The 22,639-nt window shown below is 41.0% G+C and overlaps 1 protein-coding gene across 1 annotated transcript; it reads right to left on the bottom strand.

Annotated features, from left to right (window-relative positions):
* Positions 1 to 537: 537 nt before the first annotated feature.
* LOC147899152 (Serine/Threonine-kinase) lies at positions 538 to 14,464 on the bottom strand. The gene is made up of 8 exons (XM_087378403.1): positions 14,249 to 14,464; positions 6,591 to 6,664; positions 6,400 to 6,480; positions 5,740 to 5,832; positions 3,647 to 3,769; positions 3,354 to 3,425; positions 986 to 1,063; positions 538 to 882 (listed from the first exon to the last, which is right to left on the bottom strand). Exons 1-8 carry the CDS (start codon positions 14,421 to 14,423, stop codon positions 691 to 693), a joined length of 888 nt encoding a protein of 295 aa, XP_087234529.1. The 5' UTR covers positions 14,424 to 14,464; the 3' UTR covers positions 538 to 690.
* Positions 14,465 to 22,639: the final 8,175 nt, after the last annotated feature.

Here is a 22,639-nt window from a genome sequence, read left to right as displayed (position 1 = left end):
TTTCCAATTGCATTTGGGTGTGTCATACAAAACATGGTAGTTCCAGCAGGAGCAATCTTTGGCTCTTTCACTCGGGGAATGGTACTCTTAGGTGACCTACGCCCCCTCCTTGGGGACCTTTGAAGCTAAATTAATAAAAACATAACTTTCTGAAAAGTTTCGACAGCCTTGTCATTGGTTGAAATGTAAACCATACAATTTATGTGTGCGTGTTTAGAACGTTGTAGATCATAGTCTTGTAAAGTTGCTGTAAGTGAGGCTCATGTTTAATAGAGGTTAATGGGTTGTTATGATCTTGTGGATAATATTGTACTGTGTTCCGCTGTAAACCTCTCTAGACTTCTCCATCTACATTAATCTACTCCCCTTCTAACTAATTTTAGGTACTGCATATGATGTGGACTTGCAAATATATTAATGCAGATTCATATAATGTTGATAAGAAAATAGCATGCAGCAATCATTCTTAGTTGCGAGCATGCTATATGATGTAACCACAGTGCCAAAACGCTTGGATAAAGCAATTGGAAGCTGCAGCCTAAATTTCAAAACGACATGCCAAGAGTCAATCAATGTTAAAAACTTCAAAAACATTTTAATAGAGCACATCTTGTGGGAAAATTTTCCCTTGTGACTGTGCTCTACTAAAGAATGGACTGTTAAAAAAATGTTTGGAAATAATATTCAGCTTCAATCTCTGGACACTCGAACAAGTAAGCCTGCTACAGTGTGAGCTAGGCATAGCTGCCCTTGACCTAGTAAATCTCTGATATGAAACCGCATGTCCAATTGTGACATTCGCAACCTTCTTTTCTCTAAATCAGATAGTAGCATCTCCTTGTATCGCCGTCTATTCAAAAAGGATAATAACTCTCTCCGTCCCTGAAACAAAGGAGATAAATAGTTCAAAACAATAGAGGCTTATCTGTGTCCATCCTCATTCAATATATACAACTTTCAAGTTCTTAGCTCAAGAAAATTGTACCTGCGTCAAACTCTTAAGCAAAAAACCCACATTTGGAATAGCAAACCAATACGATGTGGCATCAACCAGTTGCCGCACCTATATCACAGCCAACAGACAAGGATGCTCACTTTTAGAAAAACGCTTTCAAGCATGCAATTGAGCTTCAGATTACCTAATAGACCACTGAAAATCTCTCTAACGATTGGAAAAATCACAACATTCTGTCCACCTGACCCACCAACAGGTTCTCAAATGTGTGTCATAATGTGACTCAAGTTGGACAAGGGACTGGCATTTGAAACTACTCTACACAAGGTATCCTTATTGCGATTAAAATATAATGGTTATATCAACAGGTCTTGACATATGGCTGAAGATAAGCAGCAACCAACCAAAATGTACATGGCAAGTTAATTTTGGAGGTGATTAGAGCTTTAAGAACAGAGAAGAGTCCTCAAGAGGTTTGGTGGTGGAGCGGATGCAATGAAGAGGAGGTTCAAGAAAGATGAGAGTAAACGTGAGAGGCCATGAGGACTAAAGATGATCGTGAGGCTCGGAATGGAGAGGATGACTGGATGTAGAGGGAAGAGCGAGGCTGAGCAGATGTAAAGGGAATGGAGAGGCTGAGACGAAGCACAGGCTGGATGGAGAGGCCCAAGAGTGCGGCTGAGAGGAGACTGAGAGACTGAGAGCATGCACAGCACTAATTGCAAGTGCAAGTGAGTTATGTGTGGCATTGACAGGTAACCACTTTTTTAAAAACTTGTCAGCGTGTCTCTTAGGGTTGAGAGGTTCCAAAATGCCTCTAATGCGTCTTCTTGCTCCCATATCCTAAGATAAGATCCATCTAACATTTTTATTGTCATTCCAAAAGTGTAAGACAAAGGCATATTCAAAAGACCGCATTGAATGATGAATATGTGAGTCTCTGATGGAGCTGTGGTCTAGTAGTGTTGCAAGAGGCTAGTGTAAGATGCTGAAATCAAAGAAGGGAGTAGATCTGTGATGGCTCGAAGTGGCACCCAAACAAAGTCAAAAAGGCAAAGAATATAGAAGCATGAAAGAATGAAGAGAGTGACATCAATACCAGTCATGATGAATCTAGTGGCGATGACATGCAGCTTGTGACAGCATCAACGCTGAAGGTCTAGGTATAATAAGTGCAATCACACATTAGTTTAGGTGCCTCCTGTATTGCTGAATATCAGTAGTTCTGTAATGTTTGTCAGTTTGTGTTTGCATCTGGCGGTTATGGTATTTTTCCTCTGTAAAGCTGCATAGCAGCAGAAAGTGAAACTCATAAGTTGTATCTCCCTCCTTGTATGTTGGATATCACTGATTGGAGGCAGTTAATGCTGGTATGTCACAGTATGTTCTGCTTACATTATAACGAGCAGAGTGACAAGATACATGCTAACAAGGTATCTGCGTCCAACCCACTCAGTTGGAGGGGAGTGGGCCAATTAGCAATGGGTGTGCTCTAGACTGTGATTTGCAGTGTTGAGCCATGTTGTGGGTAGCCATGCAAGATGATTGGAGTCAGATTTTTGGAGGTGATTTTGCATGTCTTGTCTCTTGAAGGATCTGAAAGCGTATGTCTTGTAAGCAGCAGAGCCATGCTTTCTTTATATGCCATACTAATTATTAGTGCAGTGAGACTATTGCCCTGCCCACAAAAGTATTGTTTTTATTGTCATATTCTCAGTTAATCTTCTGAGAGAGTGCATCAACATAATCTTCAAGCAATGGGTTCCCTAGGCATTATGAAGCTTCCTTGTTCGAATCTGGCATAGCTATGTATATGTGACTCGTAATTGCCTACCACAATGTGATGCCAACACATACACAGCATTTGATGGCCACCATTCCTTCAGATAGGACACTGTTATAGCATGGCAATCTTGACGAGGCAGGTTGATGATGTGGCAATGAGGGCTTGCATCAACTCAAGTGACAGATCATCTAAAAAGTTTCTTCGCACTAATAACGTGGACATTGAGATGAGATGCAAGTCGAGATAACATGGCAGTCTGCAGACTGCCACAAGTCACAACGCATTTGCAGATGGAATGATGTAGCACTCTTACTACGTTGCACCTTCCAAAACATAAACGTGATGCATGTGGAAATATTTGTGTTGGCTATTGACACAAAATTACTACAATGATAAGACAAAAGCAAACGTGCCTGAAAGTGCTCTCCAAATGTTTTCACTTTTATCATGTTGATCCTTGGCAACTATCCATACAACATTTTCTCTTCCATTTACATCATATGTTTCTTTTCTGTATTTAATCTGTTTGCATCAACATTTTCCTTTAATTTTGTCTCCAGATTTGACATTCTGCCAAACTCCGATACATTACATGACAACATCAGTACTCACCAATAAACCTGCTTTTATGAGGAGGGAGACATGATTTTCTTGTACACACCCGCCTTTGGAAAGAAGAAAAACCTGCACCCATTAAAAGTCACAAATCATCATGAATACAGCATGATATAAATTTACAGCGTGTGCAAGAAGATGTTGAGTTGTGGAGATCGAAGTCAAGTGGCTATCCATGTCAAATGTGACAACTTTAGGGTCTCTGGTTAAATTTTAACTCTCGTTGCTGCATCATGTTCTGGTTCTAAATTTCTGTAGGGTTTGCTATGGGATGGGAAAAAAGAGCTTACTAGATGAACTTGTGTGATACCAACATCAACATGGCTGGACAGGACATGATTTACAAACCAACCAAACACTGCAACATCATCCTGTGAGTGCTTTTTTTCCATGCGTTTCGTGCCTTCCTTGACCTGCAAAACACATGTTCCTGATCAATTTTAAATCCCAAATCGGCTGCCTTGACCTGATGACAACATTCTTAGACACATTACTTCGAAACTTTTGTTAGCTAGAACCAAATAAAATCCATAGCCTTGGTACAGCACTTACCGGTACCAATTATCATTTCTCCCTCTTTAAACAAGACAAGAGAGTCCCAAGCTAGCCACTCAACACCATCTCCTCAATGTTCAAGGCAATGTTTTTAAACAATCCATTTCTCTTTTCCTGTATTTGTAAACACAAGACCAATAGTGCATCCTTCTAATGTTACAATAGGCTAAAATTTGTGCTAGCTCTACTGAGCAAGAACACCTAGACTTTATGCTCTCAAAATGCAACAATAGCCCCTATTTCTCTCCTATATTGGATTTCTAAAGAAAAAACAAGTTTACAAGGTGCATACGTGACATAACAAACCCACATACGATTGACAATGCTCTTACTGTGGGCTCAAAAGGCGAACATCGCTTTCCAGGATATAGACATAATTAAGAACTCTTACAAGGTTGTTATCTCTTGCTATCAGCTGCCTTCTTGCAACATTAAACGCATTTATATTTGGTAAACAGATCTCTGGGAGCTGACAGTGCACGTAGATTAGGCTCAGCTCTATTCCAAAACTTCTCATAGACATACATAAATTGAATGTAATCTGCACGCTATGACAGTAGACGCAGAGAAATTCTTCAGCATGCATAGTGTGCAACTGTATTCTAAAAAAATACATTTCTACACAATTCAGCAGGTGAAGCCTGAAGGTAATGCCAGAAATTGATGAACGAGAATATTATGCTATCATTCTGGAAGCATAACACAGAGACTCGCATGAGAAAAGCAAGCATTTTTGGTACTTCACTTCCCCATGTTAAAAGACGGACAGACTCACAAAAATGGAGAGCACGGCTAGAGACAACAACAAAGCAGGCTAAACTTTGTCATTGTCAACCCAAAAAACAAAGAAACGCATCTTGAATGCAGCCAAATAGTCCAAGAAAAAGGGGAGAAGCAAATAGGAAATGCCCTAGTTTCATAAGAAACAAGCAAATGGAATATTTGTATTGTTGGCCTTGTTGTTTATAGGCCCCTGGGTTAGTTCTTTCAATTCTTTTGATGATGTGATAGTTCTGTATTGGTGAGTACACAACTATCGCTTGTGTTGTAATTGTTGGGCATGATTGTTTGTTTAAATCACTTCTATAGTTATTGCATTGTGTGTAAAAGCTGTGAGGGGCTACTTCTTTGGTCATATCAATGTGTCTTGTTCTTCCTTTTTTCACCTATTTTTCTATGCACACTACTTTTTTACTTATTGATTTCTGTCTCGTTTCCTGAGAGTCTATTGGGAGCATTCCCAAATTTACATCAAGGACATTGATTCCTAGAGGGGACAAAATATTACATTCTAGTTAGAATGTATTATGTAGCATGAATTTTGGATGCTTTGGTTGACAAAAGTCTTTACAAAGTGGTTTGTTGTAACTCAAAGGTGTAAAGAAATGTAAAAAAGTTGTAGATTTTATGTGTGAAGTCCTATGTTATGTTGCGGATCAATAGGTTCATTCAATTGCAGGACTTAATTGATTGTAGAAAGATGTTTGTTGAGGTTAGTGTTGTGGGATGCAAGAAGACCAAGTATTTGCAAGGCTACGCATGTTCACATAGTGAAGATGTATGTAATGCCATATGAGACTATGGTACTACCAAAGAAGTGATGTGTTGCCAAATTGCATCAAGGATCAAAAAATCAAAAGAGGCTAAGGGACAGTCCTTTGCATGTAAAACTCCCATGCTGGCAGAAGAGGCATGGGGAATTGAGCAACCTATACAAGGCCTAGTTAATACCTTACTATATCTATAGCCCTAGATCATCCTCAAGTGAGATATGATTCCAATGCAAATAAGATCAATAGCAGTTTGGACTTGGGAAATATATGCTTACCTGGGCAAGGTAATCATCAAAAAACATTATTCCATAATCATCTTGGCCGGTGCTCAACTTAAAGATACGAATGGACATTTGTTGCTTCAAAACCTGCAAAGGCCATGAAAATATAATGAGTTCATGCAGCTTGACTTTATAAGAACAATAAAGTACAAAGGGGATCAAGGGCCTAGACATTTTCTCCTGGTCACCTAAGCTTGAGACAAAACGATTTCCAATTGTATTTCTTTACCACATACCAAGTACTACATTCAATATGAGGCTTGGTGCACAGACAATGTATGTAGACTAAACGAGGAGAAATACTTGTAAAGGATGGACAGTTCAACAAGAGTAAGGTGGCTTAGGACTTTATACAAAGACATACGATGTACAATCAATTTATAACTATAATATGATCCTTTTTTTACAAACGTCCTCAAATTGTGAATGCTAACCTTCAAATCTGGAGACTAACAAAAAAAAAAAAATACGTGAGAGAGTCAAAACTAGAAAAAAGTTGAGACGTTGGTCCTTTAAGGCACAAACGGGTCTCCAAGAATGAATCTTAAACATTTAGTTTGTAAAACGCAAGCTCACAAGAGAAGGGAGATTCTACCTAAGTGGCATGCCCACTTCTGCAAGTGTAAACATTCGATGGAAAGGTTTAAGGCAAACCTCTAGCTCTCTATCCACTAAAGTTCGATCCTTTACACTACTATATAGTTGAGAACGAAGTACAAATGGAGGAACCACAACCTGCAAGGAAACCAATGCCTTCTTTAGTTTTACAAAGGCGAATTCAATTAGACATTTTTTACATTTGGAAGAATATAAAAGGATTCATACAGGAAAAAATAGGAATCAACCTTATCTATCTTAGGAAACTGGGCATGCATCATTTTTAGAGCAATGGTTGTATCGGAAGGAATGTTCCAATCCTCTGCCATCCATCCAAAACATGAGCATGTAAGTGGCATTTTCATCTGTAAAAAACCCTTAAAAGATATCAACAACAGCATCCAACAAATGTCAACATTTCAATAGCTTGAAACCCTACCTTCAAGGATTTGAAACATTCAAACTATTTTCTTCTCTATGTTTTTACAAACTCTCTGCCCACAAGTTGAAGACATGCAAACCCAACATAAGAGAACTTCTATTCTCCAACATGTCTTTACGTATCCATTACAGGCACAATTTTCTAGGCAATATTGAATACTTCATACAACTAACAAAAAATCTTTCTACCAACTTTTGGAATCATTTATGAATTTCACGTGTAAGCAGCAACTTCCACGTCGTGAAGTTCGTTCATAATACTTCTTTTTATTTTTGCCTTTTCTAGGCTTTTTTTATGTAACATACTCCTCTTCATGGTGTCGAGGTTGCACATTGCGGAAGCATAACCGAGAGAGAGAGAGAGACCAACACAGAATGAGGCAAGATAACTTTGTTTAATGGAAAACAGTGCCAACCAAAGGTGAGTGAGCATGAAATGGAGCACCCAAATAGTGGCAAGGGAACCCTATTTACATTGCGGAAACATAAACGAGAGAGAGAGAGAGAGAGAGAACGAGGCAAGATGACTTCGTTTCTAGCACGGAAAACAGTGCCAACCAGAGGTGTGTGAGGAGAAATGGAAGACCCAAAGAGTGGCAAGGGAACCCTATTTATAGGGAAAACCCCGCCAGCAAACCAACCGACTAGGTCAGTAACCTAGATGACTCAACAGGACCAGATCTGGTTGGGGTGATCCGACTTCATTAGGTCGATTGACCTGACACTATCTAGGTCCTAGGCTGGCCTTAACCTAGCCATTACCTAGCCTGGTCTCTAGCCCAGATAATGGCCTATACCAAGCCCTAAATAGCCTCTACCAGGCCTACTAACTCACTGAGAAAACTATACCTCACTTTGGGCGCGGTGCACCCACATAGAAGCCCTCACTCACCAATCATAGTGTACAAATAGTCTAAAGAAGAAAGCTGATAAACATGCAACCATGGACCCTCTAGCACTGCAAATACTTAAATCAGGATCCTCCAATGTAATGAAGGGGGAAAAAAGGGCTACTTCAGTATCCCTTTAGCTAAAATTAGTGGGAAATGTGGAGGGATTATATAAGTCCCCATTGTACAGTTTTGATGTGACATTTAATCCTATCTGCTATCCTCCTTCCTCCTCCTACTTGCTGCCCCCCCCCCCCTTCTCTCTCTCTCTCTCTCTCTCTCTCTCTCTCTCTCTCCCCCCTACCCCTTCTCCTTGTTGGAAAGGTCACCTCCCCATCTATAAGCCCCCATATGAGGAGAGCATGCGGGAGGGAGGGGGAGAGCGTGCGGGAGGGACCTAGGGCATGTGCCAAAAGAAAAGGTGAGGGAGGGGGCTGCCACATGGGCAGCACCTCACAGGGAAAGGACAGCCAAAAGGGGCTGCCACATGGGCAGCACAGGAGCTGCCATGTGGGCAGCACAGCGGCCTGGTAGAGGCACTTCAAGGAGTGTGTGTACGGGCTGGAACAGGCCCCTAACAGAGGCGCGCAGGAGGCAGGACAGAGGCTGCATGTGGCGCAGCAAAAGGCGTCTGCAGAGCTGGCACATGACGCAGCAAAGGGGCAGAGGTGGAGGCTATGGATGCATCCAAGAATCTATAACCCTAATGTGCATCCAAACTTAAAAGTTTACAAAATATACATACATAAGGAAATATATAGAGAGGCAACATTAAGCCCTAAACTTGCCCCAACACCATACAATGAAGGATGAAGCAAGACACACTAGCAATAAACGAAGTAAAACATAGCCAGGGTTTTGTTTTGAATGGACTGTAATTGAAGAAGCAGGAGGAATGATAGTGGGTGGCCATCAAGTGTCTATCTAGATTGACACCTCATTATTATCAATCCAGATTGGCATCCCACTGTGGGTGAGCTAGATTCCTAGATCATCATAAATGAACTAGATTGGTGATGAACCATAACATGATTCCTAGGTCATGTCATCAGGTGATTATTAGTGTTATTCTTGTCAGCCAGTCTGGTCAGCCAGGATGAGGCTGGCTGGTTGGTTTTTACAGCAGGCCTTTGGGCCTATAAAAGAGGGCCATTCAGCCCTCACAAAATATCTTTTGGAGCAGCACTTCAGGGAGCAGGAAGGAGCAGCAGAGCAGCACCAGTTGGGGCTATGACCAAAAGGTGAACTGGGCTGAGCTGCAGACTTAGCTCACAGAGGGCTGCCTGCCTAGGCTGTACACAGGCAGTAAGGTAGAAGGATCTAGACGGAAAGTCTACATACGCTCGAGGTGGAGCACGCAGACTCGAGTCTAGAGATATCCGGCAGATAGTAGAAGTACCTTGTGGTAAGATCAAAGTACCACACTCTGGTGGGACTTTGGATCTACCTCTCTTTTGTTGTGTCCATAGTTTTGGACGGAAAAATATTCTTTTGGTAGCTTCTATATCTGGCTGGTTCATTGTCTATTGATGAGTCTGCACATCTATGTGATGCACATTAAGTAAAGAAGTTTGTGATTCCACACCCCACACACACTGTGTGAGCTCCTGGGCTATTCTATCAGTCTTCCGCTGTGCGTACCCTCCGTTGGTCGATTTCTAACATGGTATCAAAGCCCATGTAGGAGGCTCACACGTGTGGGAGCCTGAAGGCAAGGACCTTGCTAAAGGACGACCCTGATTCAAAAGCTCTTGGGAATTGACTTCCATGACTGGAGGATAGTGCCCTTGTGAGAAGGAGGGTGACTCAGGTTCAATCAGGTGCGTAAGGAGTTCTAATCTATGGAAGGTTGAGTTTGTTCGACTTTGCTGTGTGGTTTAGCAGCAGAGATGTCGATCTCAGAAGCCTCTTCAGCCTCTTCAGCCCCTTCTCTCCCTTCCTCCTCCCCCAGATTTCTTTCTTCCACCATCCCTAACTTTAGAGAGTCTCGGAAACTGGATGGGACAAATTACCCAATCTAGAAGGTGAAGATCCGGAATCATTTACTGGCTCGGAAGCTATGGAAACTGACAACGGGAACGGAGGAGAAGCCGAAGGATAGACAACAAGGGGAAGATACTCATACCAGTAGATGGAGAGGAGCTCGAAGCTTGGGAAGATAGAGACACCCATGCCCTGGCATTGATCATAGGGACTACAATAGACTCTGTGCTTTCTCACATCCAGATGGCCGAGACATCAATAGAGGCATTGGCCATTCTAAAGGATCTGTATCAGACAGATAACACATCCGAGATCTTGCTTTTTCAACATCAGCTCTATAGCTTGGATATGGATGAGGGAGATTCGGTACATGACCACTTGACGAAGGTCAAAGTGGTGAGGGATCAACTAGCATCAGTTGGTCAGAAGGTAGACTCGTGCCAGTTGGCCTTGATGGTACTGAGGAGGCTACCTCAGAGTTTCAAAAGCTTTGTTACGACTGTGACAGTAGGACAGAGGACCAAACCTCTGACTTTTGAGGAGTTGGGTCCATTACTGCTCTAGGAAGAAGCTAGGGAGAAGCTTTACAACAACGATAAAGATGACAAAGCGTTTCTGGCGAAGGATTACGCTAACAAAGGGAAGGGCAGGCCTAACGGTGGCAAGTCCAAGAAGGATGACTATGATGACGAGGAAACTTCCAAGAGGAAGCAGAAGAAGAAGTGCTTCTATTGTGACATGCCAGGCCATTTTGCAAAGGATTGCAAAAAGAAGAAGGTGGATCAGAAAAACAAGGGAGTCCGAGTCAAATTTAGAGGGCAACACAAAAGCCAAAGCTAATGTGGTAATCGAAGAGCTGTTCTTGGTGACATCTCCGTGTGTTACTAATGTCAGATATGCCGACCTAGAAACCGCAGTGATGATGTCTGACATTGAGATGTGGGTCAACGAGTCAGAGATCTTTGTGAAGGTGAAGGACAGTATGGAGCGCTTGGAATCTTCCGTGTGCGTGGCTGTTGATACTGACACGTGGGTGGATTCCATGGAGTGCCCTAGGGTTTCATGTTCAGATGGTTGCTATACTTCAGAAGGGGACAGTACAGGATTACACAGGTTTTTGGTATGTGCCTTGATGAGGTGCATGGTTTGCTTTCAGAGCAAGCACACAGGCAATACGACGATCTAGTATGTACTTCATGTTCTTAATTTGAACCTTCATAGCATGTTGTGAAGAGAATCTGCTCTTCATATGTCTTAGGTAATGCGAGATTGGAAGGAATGGGCCTTCTTCGAAGGCAAAAGGGGAAGTATGGGTGCTTCTTGAAATCTCGGACACAGATTGCTGGAAGGTTGCAATGAAAGGGGGAAGGACAGATTAGAGAAAGGAGTAGAATTGGTAGGAGGGAGAGGGAGAAAGGAGAAGAAGGAAACCAAGGGGTAGAGGGAGAGGAAGAGAGAGAGGAAGACTGAGGGGAAGAGAGAGATAGAGAGAGATTGGGAGAGACAGTGTAGGCACACCTCACTAGCCCTTTAGACCCCTCTATCTTGCAAACACCCCAAATACTAATTATCCTAACCCCCACTAACTTGACCCACTTTTGGCCTTCATTACAACCATCCCTCCTTAAAAAAGTAATTTTGTCCTCAAAATTGCAAGTGATGGGCCCCCCTGCTGTAAAGAGGACATACGCCATCATGCATACCACCAGGGTCTAAAGGAAATGTAATATATTCCTGTATATTGGGTGTTTTGGCACCTCCAAGGTCATGTGGCTCCTGCCACGATCATGATCATGAAACTCCATAATAACATAAGTTCTGGCTGTCCCCATGGTTTTTCTTCTGCACACCACATTGTGCTTTGCTGTCCACTTTTGTCCACATGTAAAGCATTGATTGCTTTGCCATATACCCTCAATGGTAGCTTCCATCAGCGCTTCAATGAGCCATCTTTACATTGCATCTCTGGTTATGCTGTCCTTGCCAAATGTCAAGAACTAAAAATCATCTTCATTATAGCTGCTGTATTTGGATTAAAACAGTTCCATAAGCTTCTTCGATACCCCAACATGCCATGGATCTAGAATTCTCCCATTAGAGACAACACAAGACTCCAATATTTGGATGCTAGTAGCATAAATGTCTTTCAGACGGCTTCCAGGTGCATCTAGCCTGCGAACAGCCAAATAATCTGAGAGAGACGAATTAGGCCTGCCAGGAGTCACATTGGCATAGGCCTGCCAGGAGTCACATTGGCATGGTCCCACAACCTTTCCTTGTCACTGGATACACAAAGTCCAACCCCATGACAACAAAATATTAAAATATATTGTTTGAACCTAATGTGGTAAAACAAGGAGGGGGCATTGGATAAAACAAGCAAATGCCAGATCTTGTGTGACCTCCGTTTGCTTCAGGCTGAAAAAGGTCAGCTGTCCATGGTACTGTTACAGCATAAACATGCCCATCCCCCAAAAGCTATCACCCATGTGCAACCCAAAGTGCATGTGGTGACCCATAGTCTTGAGTGTGCATGCCATATTGACTGCATCTGAGCACCATTGAGCAAGTCATCTCTGCCATAATCTACTAACCAAGCTCCAGTCAAGCACTCTAATGAGTAGCCCTTCTTTCTTGAAGGTGATACATGAAATTGCATATGTAGATGTGCTGCAACCAAATCTGGAACAGAATTACCATTCCCTGGTTGCATGCTTCTGGCCCTTTTCCCAAACAACACCAGCAGGTTGCGTGTAACATGAACAATAAATTTGGACTGACAAGGCCTAGCCATATATTCTCGTCAATCATTATGTTCCACGTGGCTCCTTCAAGCTCAGTTAGTTCTTTTGCAAAGCTGCCCCTGCTTAAGCTCTCCATACAAGGTACAATTCCCAAGATTGATATCATTGTAGGGTTTCCAATCAGCTGATAAATGAGGCTCCATAAATCCTCGTTGTGAATGGACTGAAATAGTGGCATGCTCGTAAGGCTGTGTAATGCATCACCCCTTGAAAAGAATTGCATCAAAAATTTCAGATCCATAGCCGCCATGCTCAAATCTGGAAGTGCAGAGGCTTCATTTCCGTCCAGGCTTGAAAGCATGTCTATCAAGCAGCCATTCATTTCAACTGCATGATTACCTTCTATGATTACATTTTGCATGTGGAATGAAGGAAATGGCAAACACATGGTGATCTTCCTGTGATATCAACACCCATGGACCTTCATTGTTAGTAAGCTGTAATAACTGCATGCAGCATAAAGAAGTATAATGTCCTGATGACAAATATGCCAAAATTTGTGCCCCACAAACATCACCATCACACTGCATTAGGACTGCAATCATAACAGCGCAGACATCATGCGCTCTGCTGCAATCATCATGATTATGAAACCATTGTAGCTTTGGGGAAGCATGCCAAGCGCTAACTTTGCCATCTAGGACAAAAAAAAGTGCTGAAAGTTGGTCCCTCGCTAGTTCACCTTAACAGTAAATTGTTCAAACAGGTGTCTCCTCTTTCTCGTGAGGGACTCCTTCCTTCAAACTCCATGTCAATCACAAGAGTGGTTGATGAGGCTCTGATACCATGTCCAAGAAAAGTGGTGTAGCTTCTGTGAAAACTCACAGTGGATCTCCCTCACACTCTCAGACCACACTTTGAACAGCAAACTGTAGATGAACCCACAAAACAGACGTATGCAGAAGATAAGACAGCAATGTTGAAGGCCAAAACATCTCAGTATAATCCTCTACAAACGTGGGCAAAGAGGTCAGAAAAGAGCCTAGACAAAACACAGCCAAGGACGGCTTCCAGAAGACTAAGGAAGGAAGGCTGAATATGATTCTGAGGGATGGGCTCTTGTGTGCCTCAAATGAGGGTTTCTCTGGGATACGCAAATGACCCACTTTATATAGGGCTAGGGCACTCTACACACAAGGCCAACCTGGTCTGTAAACCAGCCGGACTGCAGATTGGCCGACTGGGGGTCTGTTTGACCCGACCAGATGGTCTGTTCCAGCTGACCTGATAGCCAACTGGAAGGCCTCAGCTCTGGCCTATGAAAGTCCCAGACCACGACCTGTTCATGCCCTTCTGCCCTGCACAAACACTCCTGCAGCCTGCAGGTACCGATAATGAGCCTCTGACTGCACCTGTTTGTGTCCACATCTTATTGTTGTTGTCTGCAACCCCAACCTGCAGCAGAACAACCTCAGACAGACGACTGTTGCAGTGTCTACCTGCCCACATCAACCCCCCTTAGATCTACTGCCCCGATGTCCTCATCATATGGGGGCTCACAGTGATCACCAACACATACTTCCAATCAAAGATTAGCCGTCTCCTGGTCACTAAGCTTTCATGCGGATAATGTGTTGATGTGGCAAATTCAAAACCTTACATAGGTATGCTCTGGTTAAAGTCAAACCTGTAACATTTTTCGAAGAAAAACCCGGCAAGTTACTCAATTCTGGAATGCCAAAAGAGATCTGAAGTTCCTTTTCCAAGCAAGTATCATCGCTTGCTAGCAAACGTCTCGATTTTCGTGTCAAATGAAAATAAGACTAGGATTAAAAAAGGCAGTCCAACCTTCTTGTTGCTCCTCATGCGGCTTGTCCACTTTTGCATCTTCCAAAGAAGATTCGGCGGCCTGCTTTTGTGTAGAGGATGCATCTTTTGCACGTTTCCTGGACGTGTTTGGGTCTGAAGAGGAGGCAATGGATTGCGCCCACGAATAGACAGACTTGAGATCCCGCTTGTGCATGGAAGCGTTTGATCTGAATCTCTCGAGACTATTATATTTCAGTTTCTACTTAAAAAGTATTTTATGTTTCAATGAAAGGAGCCTTCTCCTTAAAATGCTTCCCTCTAGCAAGGCAATGGAAGTGTGGGTCCCCTGCATGACCATACACAATATTAGAGCAACCTATTATTTGTTGCTACCCTCTTAACTTGCAAAGAGGTTTTCAAAGAATTTGCATAATAAAATTAAGCAAGAATCTCACATTTGTCTTCCTCTATATAGTCTTATAAATTCCTAAAGAAAGTCCTTTCTCTTTATATCTATTTGAGGTTTTAATTTTTTTGCAAATTTCAAGTAAAATATATAGTAGCTTAGTTCATCATTTTCTAATACCTAACATATTCTCATTTTTTTATAATGAAATGCAAGGAAAAGGCATGACCTAGGAGATTTTGAGTGTATCAAAGGTGTTCTAGACTATCTTTTGAAAAGAAATAACATTTAAAAGAGTAAATTTGTAATTCATCGTATCCATACACTGTTTTAATTTTTTTACCTAATTTTATTTTCACTTTTTAAAAAATTGCAAACACGGATAATCCAAAAGAATGTAACAAAAAAAAGAATAGTTAAAGGAGTGATGACAAAGGAGAAAAGCAAACCTTGATTTCTCAGTTTACGAGTAAAAGTACAAATCATCTTCTTTGAAGCCAATATATTCTTAATTTCAGTATGATTAAAGGATTATGGCGATGAGATCCCACCAATGAGGATTTGTCTACCTTGCTTCAATATCGTGCTCTTTGATAGAGGTTATGAGAGGTAGGCGTGGAGACTCTATTCAACCGTGATTTCTTAGTTTATGAGTAAAAGTACAATTCATCTTCTTTGAAAACAATATATTCTTAATGTTAGTACGATTAAAGGATTATGGATGAGATCCCACCGATGAGGAGAAAGATTAGTCTGCCTTGCTTCAATATCATGTTCTTTGATAGAGGCTATGTCTTGACACCAATAAACCCCACCAAATATTTTCAAAACTAATGAGAAAGCTCTATGTTTATTTATGGATTGTATTCAAACACTAGGGAATCGTTTTTTTTAAACTAAATTCCCTTGTGCAATCAACCCATAAACAAACCTAGACCCCTTCTTGGACAACAATTTCATCTCATTATCCTTATATCCTTGCATCATTGTCTCATTATCTTTTAAAATAATTGATAGGGTATTGTAATCAAATGTAGTAAAAATTGTTGCAAATTGTCTAGCTTCGTAAGAGTCAATGAGAGATTCCTTATCAAAATCCTTAGCAACTTATTGGGGAAAGGTTGTTCAACAAGTTTAAATATGAACAATGGTGAGTCATGTCTATCCTATCAAGACTAAACTAGGTTGATGAACTAGTCCTTGCCCAAGTAGCCCAATAGCTTGACCCTTTGCCACTCAAGCAAATCAAAGTCCCCATCAAGCTCTCGGTTCAAGTATCTAGGATTAAATAATGCCTCCATGCTCTAATCTGTATTACTTAGAGTAATAGCAACTAAGGCATCTATGCAAAACTACACTCTAAGAGGCACCTTGGTCCCAGAGAACTACCCAAACTAATGTGGAGAGGATGAGGTATGTGTAAACCATCCCACCATGACTCCAAGGTCATGGATTTAAACTCCATCATTAGGCTCACATTCATGCCTCTACCTCCATGGCAGTGGGGAGGTGGCTTTGTGCCCCAAAGGAATTAATTGTTGTGCTATCCCACTATGCCCATCCAAAGTGAGCCAACTGTCCTAGCATGAGACCCTCCTAATCATAGACATTTGGATTCCAGGGGCTACCACTAAAACTCCTCATGACATTGTGGCCTGGCCCTAATGAGACACCTCCAACCAAATGCTGCCACACTTTGTGAAGGCTCCACATCAAGGGGGGTCCTTCCCTATGAGGGATCCTATGGAAGAATCCACCTATGGGACTACTACCACTAGCCTCTCGTGAAGGGTGTCTTCACTAAGCAAGAGCTTCTGAGGCTTCAAGCCTAGAGTGAGACCTCAAACCGCTAGCTTGCCCAAAAGGGCTCTACTCTACATACTTGAATCAATGATGCCGAGCCCTCCCTCTACCTAGGGCAAGATCATTGTTTGCCAAGCAACCTTGTACTCTAGTGTTTTGCATGACATCTAATCTCACCTATAGGAAGTTGCACTTAGGTGCTTGAGCTATCCGATGTAACCTAACATGAGGCTATGTACTAAGTTATAGCTAGGAGATTTCGCTGGTCACCAAGATCATGCTTTTGCAAGAGAGTTTGTTCGAGCTCCAATACAAAATCTTGCATCGCACATTCTGGAGCACGAGGGCAATTTGTTGTTTGTTGGAATGTTGATGCCCACCTAACAACCTAGGTATCTTGTTTTCTGTCCTCTTAAAATCCAATAGAAGCCTAGCACGGTTCCTGAATCTGGAATATCCTAAACCTAGTGAGGTATGCTGCTTTGGTATGCAAAAAATAACCCAATGCCTTTCAACAAAGAGAAAGGAGTGAGGGGGAAACCCTAATGCACTAAATGATAAATATCAAAGGTCTCTCTTGTGTGTTCTCCTATGAGCATCTAATTTATGTTGCAAGATACAAGGTTGATACCCCTCTAATCCATCTATCGGAGAAGCCCAACCTCTACAGAAAGTGCCCTCTAGGAAAGATGACCACCTGTCTTAAGCCTTCTCAAAATTTAAGAGAAGGAATTTAATAAGCTAAGACTCCTCTCGAGTTGAATCCATTATCCCCCAAAAGGTTTTAGGCACCATAGGCTAGGCATAAGTCCTAGTAATCATGAATGTCAACAATCATATATGTGCGGTAGTTACCAAGAACCATGATGGTAAGTTATAACTCCTTTTGGGATCTTCTTAGTAATGGTATCTTGATATGTAATAGTCAAACTATTGTCTGATTACTGTCCGACAAGATTTAGACTACATATACCTTTTGGGTAGGTTCTATGCTAGAGAGAGGCACCATTCTCTATGTTCCTGAATGGAAAGGATGTACCTTGGTTGTAGTTCCAATGTTCAAGGCTGTTCTTTGATGAGAAACTGTATTTTGATAGCTCTTTGTCTTCTGACTATGACTCAACCAACTATGTTTCGACTATGATCCGACCGACTATACATTCTTTTCACTGTTTTTATCTTAATAGTTGGCAAAGTTTAATCTTTGAGTGCTCAGGGATGATTCCACCTTGAACACATTTGGCATTCCTGCAGCTATTCAAACTTTTAGAAAAATAATGGTATGGGGAAAGCAAGCTTGAAAGCAGTTCAATCCTTTCTAGTGAGGATGATTGCCAAAAATGAAGGTGGTTGATAGCGAGTTCTGCAATGGCCATTTAGTCACCTACGGAGCAAAAGCAACTTGACAGTTACAACCATTTATATGCAATTCTCTATTTGTTGTTCAAGGGAGAGTTTTGTGACACCTTTTCTTGTCATTTTCTTCAATCTTTGATCGGCCAGATTATGGGAGTTCCTGTTCATCAACTATATTGCTGTGGAACCTAGAAAGACAGAGATAAAAGACAAAGGTCAATCCTACTAGTTTGTGACTTTCATAGTCACGAGAAGGCGGATCATCATAAGCTTCATTTGTAATCTACACCAGTGCACCCAGAATTCATGTTGATCATCACCACGGATTCAATAGCTTGGACACTCACGATTCACGAGACAGAAGATCATGAATGCCAACTTCTAAAGCATGAAGCATCATGTGGAGAAAACGCAGTGGGAACTTGGAAGAGCAGGAGCAAGAGTGGACAGAGGTCTACTGGAGAAAGATGTCCTTACTGTGTGAGGGGAGATGAAGCAGAAACCACATTGGTTATTGAAGGGGCCGCTTGATAAGACAAGCATGGAGGAAAGTCAACTTGAGCAACGAAGAGAAAGATCAAACTATAGGATGGTGAAGAAGGATGCACGAATGCACAAATATGCATGCATTAATAGATACCCAACTCCGATATCACTTTACATCCTCCTCGCTGGACATACTTCCATCTCCACACCTAGGATATCTCCTTGGCCTTTTCCTATTGCTCAAACCGATCTAAACCGTCGAGCTCATAGTGCCTCTCATCCATCCTTGTAGCATTGCTTGTTACATCCAAGCACCAAGGTGTTCATTGATGTCTTAGTTGCTATGTACTTAATAAAATCCAGTTGTGGAATCCTCTCAAGTATTGAACGGACAGGTCTGGGGATGCTCTCGTGGAGTAGCCAAGCATCTCTACATTGGATGGCCATGTTGAAATGACACATGTGAGATTATCATCATCACCATCTTGTTTGGGATCTTTGTGTCCCCTCTTGCTTTGGACTAATTGGTGTTGGCTTTCCTTTGAACATCTATTCATTGCAGCAATGGCCAGATTTAATGACCCAACAAACGATGTGTGATCGATTAATCATGATCGCACTTTGAAACAGAGAGGAAAAGTGGCTAGGAAGGAGAATTGGAATAAGCTCATGCACTTGTATATAGGTGGAGAGATGAACCGTAGAGAGCTTGAGGGATTGTAGGGACCTTTGCAGATACATCTATGGGCAAATGCTTACAAAGAACACAATAACCACGTTGTTTGCAGGACTTCTGCCAAGATGTAATTTCTTCAGCACAACTAGAAGCCAAAACTGATGAGCAACAAGAAAATCAATGTAGAGAAAGGGATTGATCAAGACCAGCTATAACAAGGGTGCACGACACCATTTGAAAGCCTGGAGGAACCAACCATTTAGTTGGAGACAATCTGGTTCAAGTTCATTGACAGACACTCCATCCATTTCACCGATTGTTTCACTAACCCATTAGCACTTCTGCTTGATATCAACATACCACCTGGGCTCCGATCAAACACAACATTGATAGATAGAAATTTTACCGATCAAAAAGACTCATGCTATAGAAAGGAGATGGTGAAACCTTAAAGGTAATTTTCTTCCACACAAATTCACCACTTAATCAATTGGAGAAGAAGAACACAAATTACACCACGAAAAGTGACATTAGACTGGGTACAATCTCCCCCTCCTAGATGAGTGGCTTACACTTCCTCATCTAGAGTATTTATGATATTTCATAAAAGCACTAAGGAGCCAAAATTATCCCTCTCTTCCAAAATGAAGGATTTGCTTTACATAGCCATCTTAGGGCCCAAAAATGAATTATGTCCACTCCAAAATATATTGCTCAAAACTCGCAATAATAAAGAAATACGAAATTGGCCCATGGCCATAAATAATGCTGCCAATTACATTAGTTATTAACAATCGATTGAATGAATCACCAAATCAATCGATCCCAACATAACTGCGCTCAAAGCACAATAATCAAGCACAACACGAATAACATTAGCGACATCAGTATTAACATGGAATCGCCCACAATATCGACCATCTAGCATGGAAAAACACAAGCTAGTCAGGCGTCCCCAACTAACCACACAAAGTATCCACTAGGACCCCCGCCGCGTTCGGTGTGCTCCTATGGAGTCCTTTGCCATAGTCACACTTGACTAAAATAATAATGTCCAAAGCAAGATATTCCAGAAATAAAATTTTCGTAGCATCCCTCTTGCTTGGATCGCAAAACTGACCTCAGTTGTGTGTTTGTTTATAGTAAATAATGAGGTCTAGAAAAGTTTAAAAGAACTGCTCAAGCATCCACTGAGCATCATCCCTCGGATGATTCTTAAATTTGAGCAAGTATTTAGTGTAGACATTCCCTTTTCAAGTTGAGGTCTGTTGATGATCAATAATGCATTCAGGTTCTAGTATTTCTTCTTCATCAACGATCAGTGGAGCCTCTTCATAAATAGGATGAATAGGTAAAGGTCCTTTGAAGGGCTTTAAGAGGATGATATGAAAAGCATTATGTATTCTCTAATTATCACGTAATTTAAGCCTATAAGCTAGATCATTGATTTTTTGAATCACCTTGAAAGATCCATAAAAATGAGGGGACATCTTGATTACTGGCCATTTCTCAACACTCTTCAATCTTCTTTTCTCAATCCGAAGATGTACATAATTATTGTTTTTTTAAAGCATGTGTTTCCATTTCTTATTAGCTCGTTTTGTGTACTTCTCTTGAGCGATTGCAATCGCTTCTCGAACCTCTTTGAGAATATTTTGATAGTCATGGGTAAATGCATCTGTTGCCTCCACTCTATGGGTCAATCGTGTGATAGGAATAGGTAAAACTTTCCCATAGATAATCTCAAAGGGTGCTCTTCCAGTTGCAGAATGAGGAGTATTATTATGAGCAAACTATAAGAGGTGAAGATATTTGTCCCAAGTCTTTGGTTGACTTCCCATATAAGCTCTTATCATGTACACAATAGTACTATTTGTGACTTTAGTTTGTCCATTCAATTCTAGATGAAAAGCTGATGAGAAATCTAACTTAGTGCCTAGATTATGAAATAATGCAGTCCAAAAATTACTGCAAAACTTCGAATCTCGATCAGACACTATAATCTTTGGCAAGCCATGATGAATAAAGATATGCTTGATGAATAAATGTGCAGCTTGCTGAGCTATTAAAGTCTTCTCACATGGGATGAAATAAGCTTGCTTACTAAAGTGATCTACTATCGTCTAAATCATATCATTTTGATTCACTGTAGTAGGAAAACCTATTATGAAATCCATAGATATTTGTTCCCAAGTTTGCGTAGGAATAGGCAAAGGCATTCACAATCCCGGCGTCTTTTCTTTATAACTCTTGATCTTTTGACAAGTGATGCATTCAGCTACAAACTTAGCCACATCTTTTCTTATAGTAGGCCAATGAAATTCCCTCACTATCACTTGTAAAGTGGCAGTCACTCCCCTATGTCCCATATATAGTTGTTGGTGCATTTCTTCCATTACAATTTGTCTAAAGGGTTGAGTGATGCATAATTTCTTTTGATAAAAGAGGTATCCATCATTGCATCAATAGTCCAACATAGGATTCCAATTATAATTCTCTAATTTGTTCCATATATCGAAAAAATCCGGATCCTCTTGATAAGAATTCGTCATACCTTCGAAAGGCTGGGTCTCTATAGCAATGATGTGATTAATACTTGGCTTTCTGCTAAGAGCATCAGCAACTACATTTTCTTTTCCAGGATGATACTGAATCATGGGCTGAAAACTCTATATAAATGATGCCCACTTGATGTGCCTATTAGATATTAGTGAGGTTGAGTCAACAAATGCTTGATACTTTGCTACTTGGTTTTGATAAGAAACTTAGCTCCCATCAAATAATGTTTCCACATTCGTAAAGCATGCACAACAGTGGTTAATTCTTTATCATATGTACTATAATTGCATTTCGCTGGTTTTAATTTTTGGCTCTCATATGCTGTAGGATGTCCATCCTGCATAAGCATGGCTCCAATTCCATATCCACTAGCATCAGTTACAACTACAAAGAATGGTCTAGAGAAATCAAGTAGTTGCAACACAGGAGCTTGTGTGAGAGCTTCTTTCAAAGCTGTAAAAGATTGATCTTGACACTTGGTCCATAAGAAATGCTTAGCTTTTCTAAGAAGGTCTGTCAATGGATGTGCAATGTATGTGAAATTCTTGACAAACTTTTGATAAAAGCTACACAATCCCAAGAATGATCTTAATTCGTGTATATCTCAAGGTTTAGGCCATGTGACTATGCATTCAATCTTCCTTGGATCCACTCAAATCCCATCAGCAGATACAATGTGACCCAAATACTCTATTTGACCTTGAAAGAAACTACTCTTTTCAGGATTTATGTACAATTGATTTTATTTCAAGAGTGAAAAAACTAGCTTCAAATGTTCCTTATGCTCCTCAATGTCTTTTCTAAACACCATAATATCATCAAAAAATACTACCACACAAACTTAGTGTTTAAGAAAGATTTGGTTCATCATTCTACTAAAAGTAGCTGGGGCATTAGTTAGCCTAAAAGGCATAACTAGGAATTCATAATGTCCCGTTTGAGTTCTAAAGGTAGTCTTGTATATATCCTCTTCTACCATGCGGACTTGATGATAGCTTTGGGATTAGAGATCTATCTTTAGGGATTGGGTATTTGTTCTTCATTGTGTTTTTGTTTAGTGCACGATAGTCTATCCACATTCGATAGGTTCCATTTTTCTTTTTGACTAATAAGACAGAAGAACTTGGGTCTTATCAATCCTCTC

This window comes from Dipteris shenzhenensis, chromosome 8 (assembly GCF_047967505.1).
Source record: "Dipteris shenzhenensis isolate YYH24624 ecotype China chromosome 8, Dip_SZ_1.0, whole genome shotgun sequence".
Classification (NCBI taxonomy): domain Eukaryota; kingdom Viridiplantae; phylum Streptophyta; class Polypodiopsida; order Gleicheniales; family Dipteridaceae; genus Dipteris; species Dipteris shenzhenensis.
Note: the sequence above shows the minus strand (reverse complement) of the source record. Positions and strands in the feature narration are given on the sequence as shown.

Excerpts from the sequence above, each read along its gene's own strand:
- LOC147899152 (XM_087378403.1), bottom strand. The coding sequence starts at position 14,423 with ATGCACAAGCGGGATCTCAAGTCTGTCTATTCGTGGGCGCAATCCATT. Across the intron at positions 6,481-6,590 it reads AGTTTCCTAAGATAGATAAG|GTTGTGGTTCCTCCATTTGT; the intron begins GTTGATTCCTAT and ends GTTTCCTTGCAG. Across the intron at positions 3,770-5,739 it reads TTGATGATTACCTTGCCCAG|GTCAAGGAAGGCACGAAACG; the intron begins GTAAGCATATAT and ends TGTGTTTTGCAG.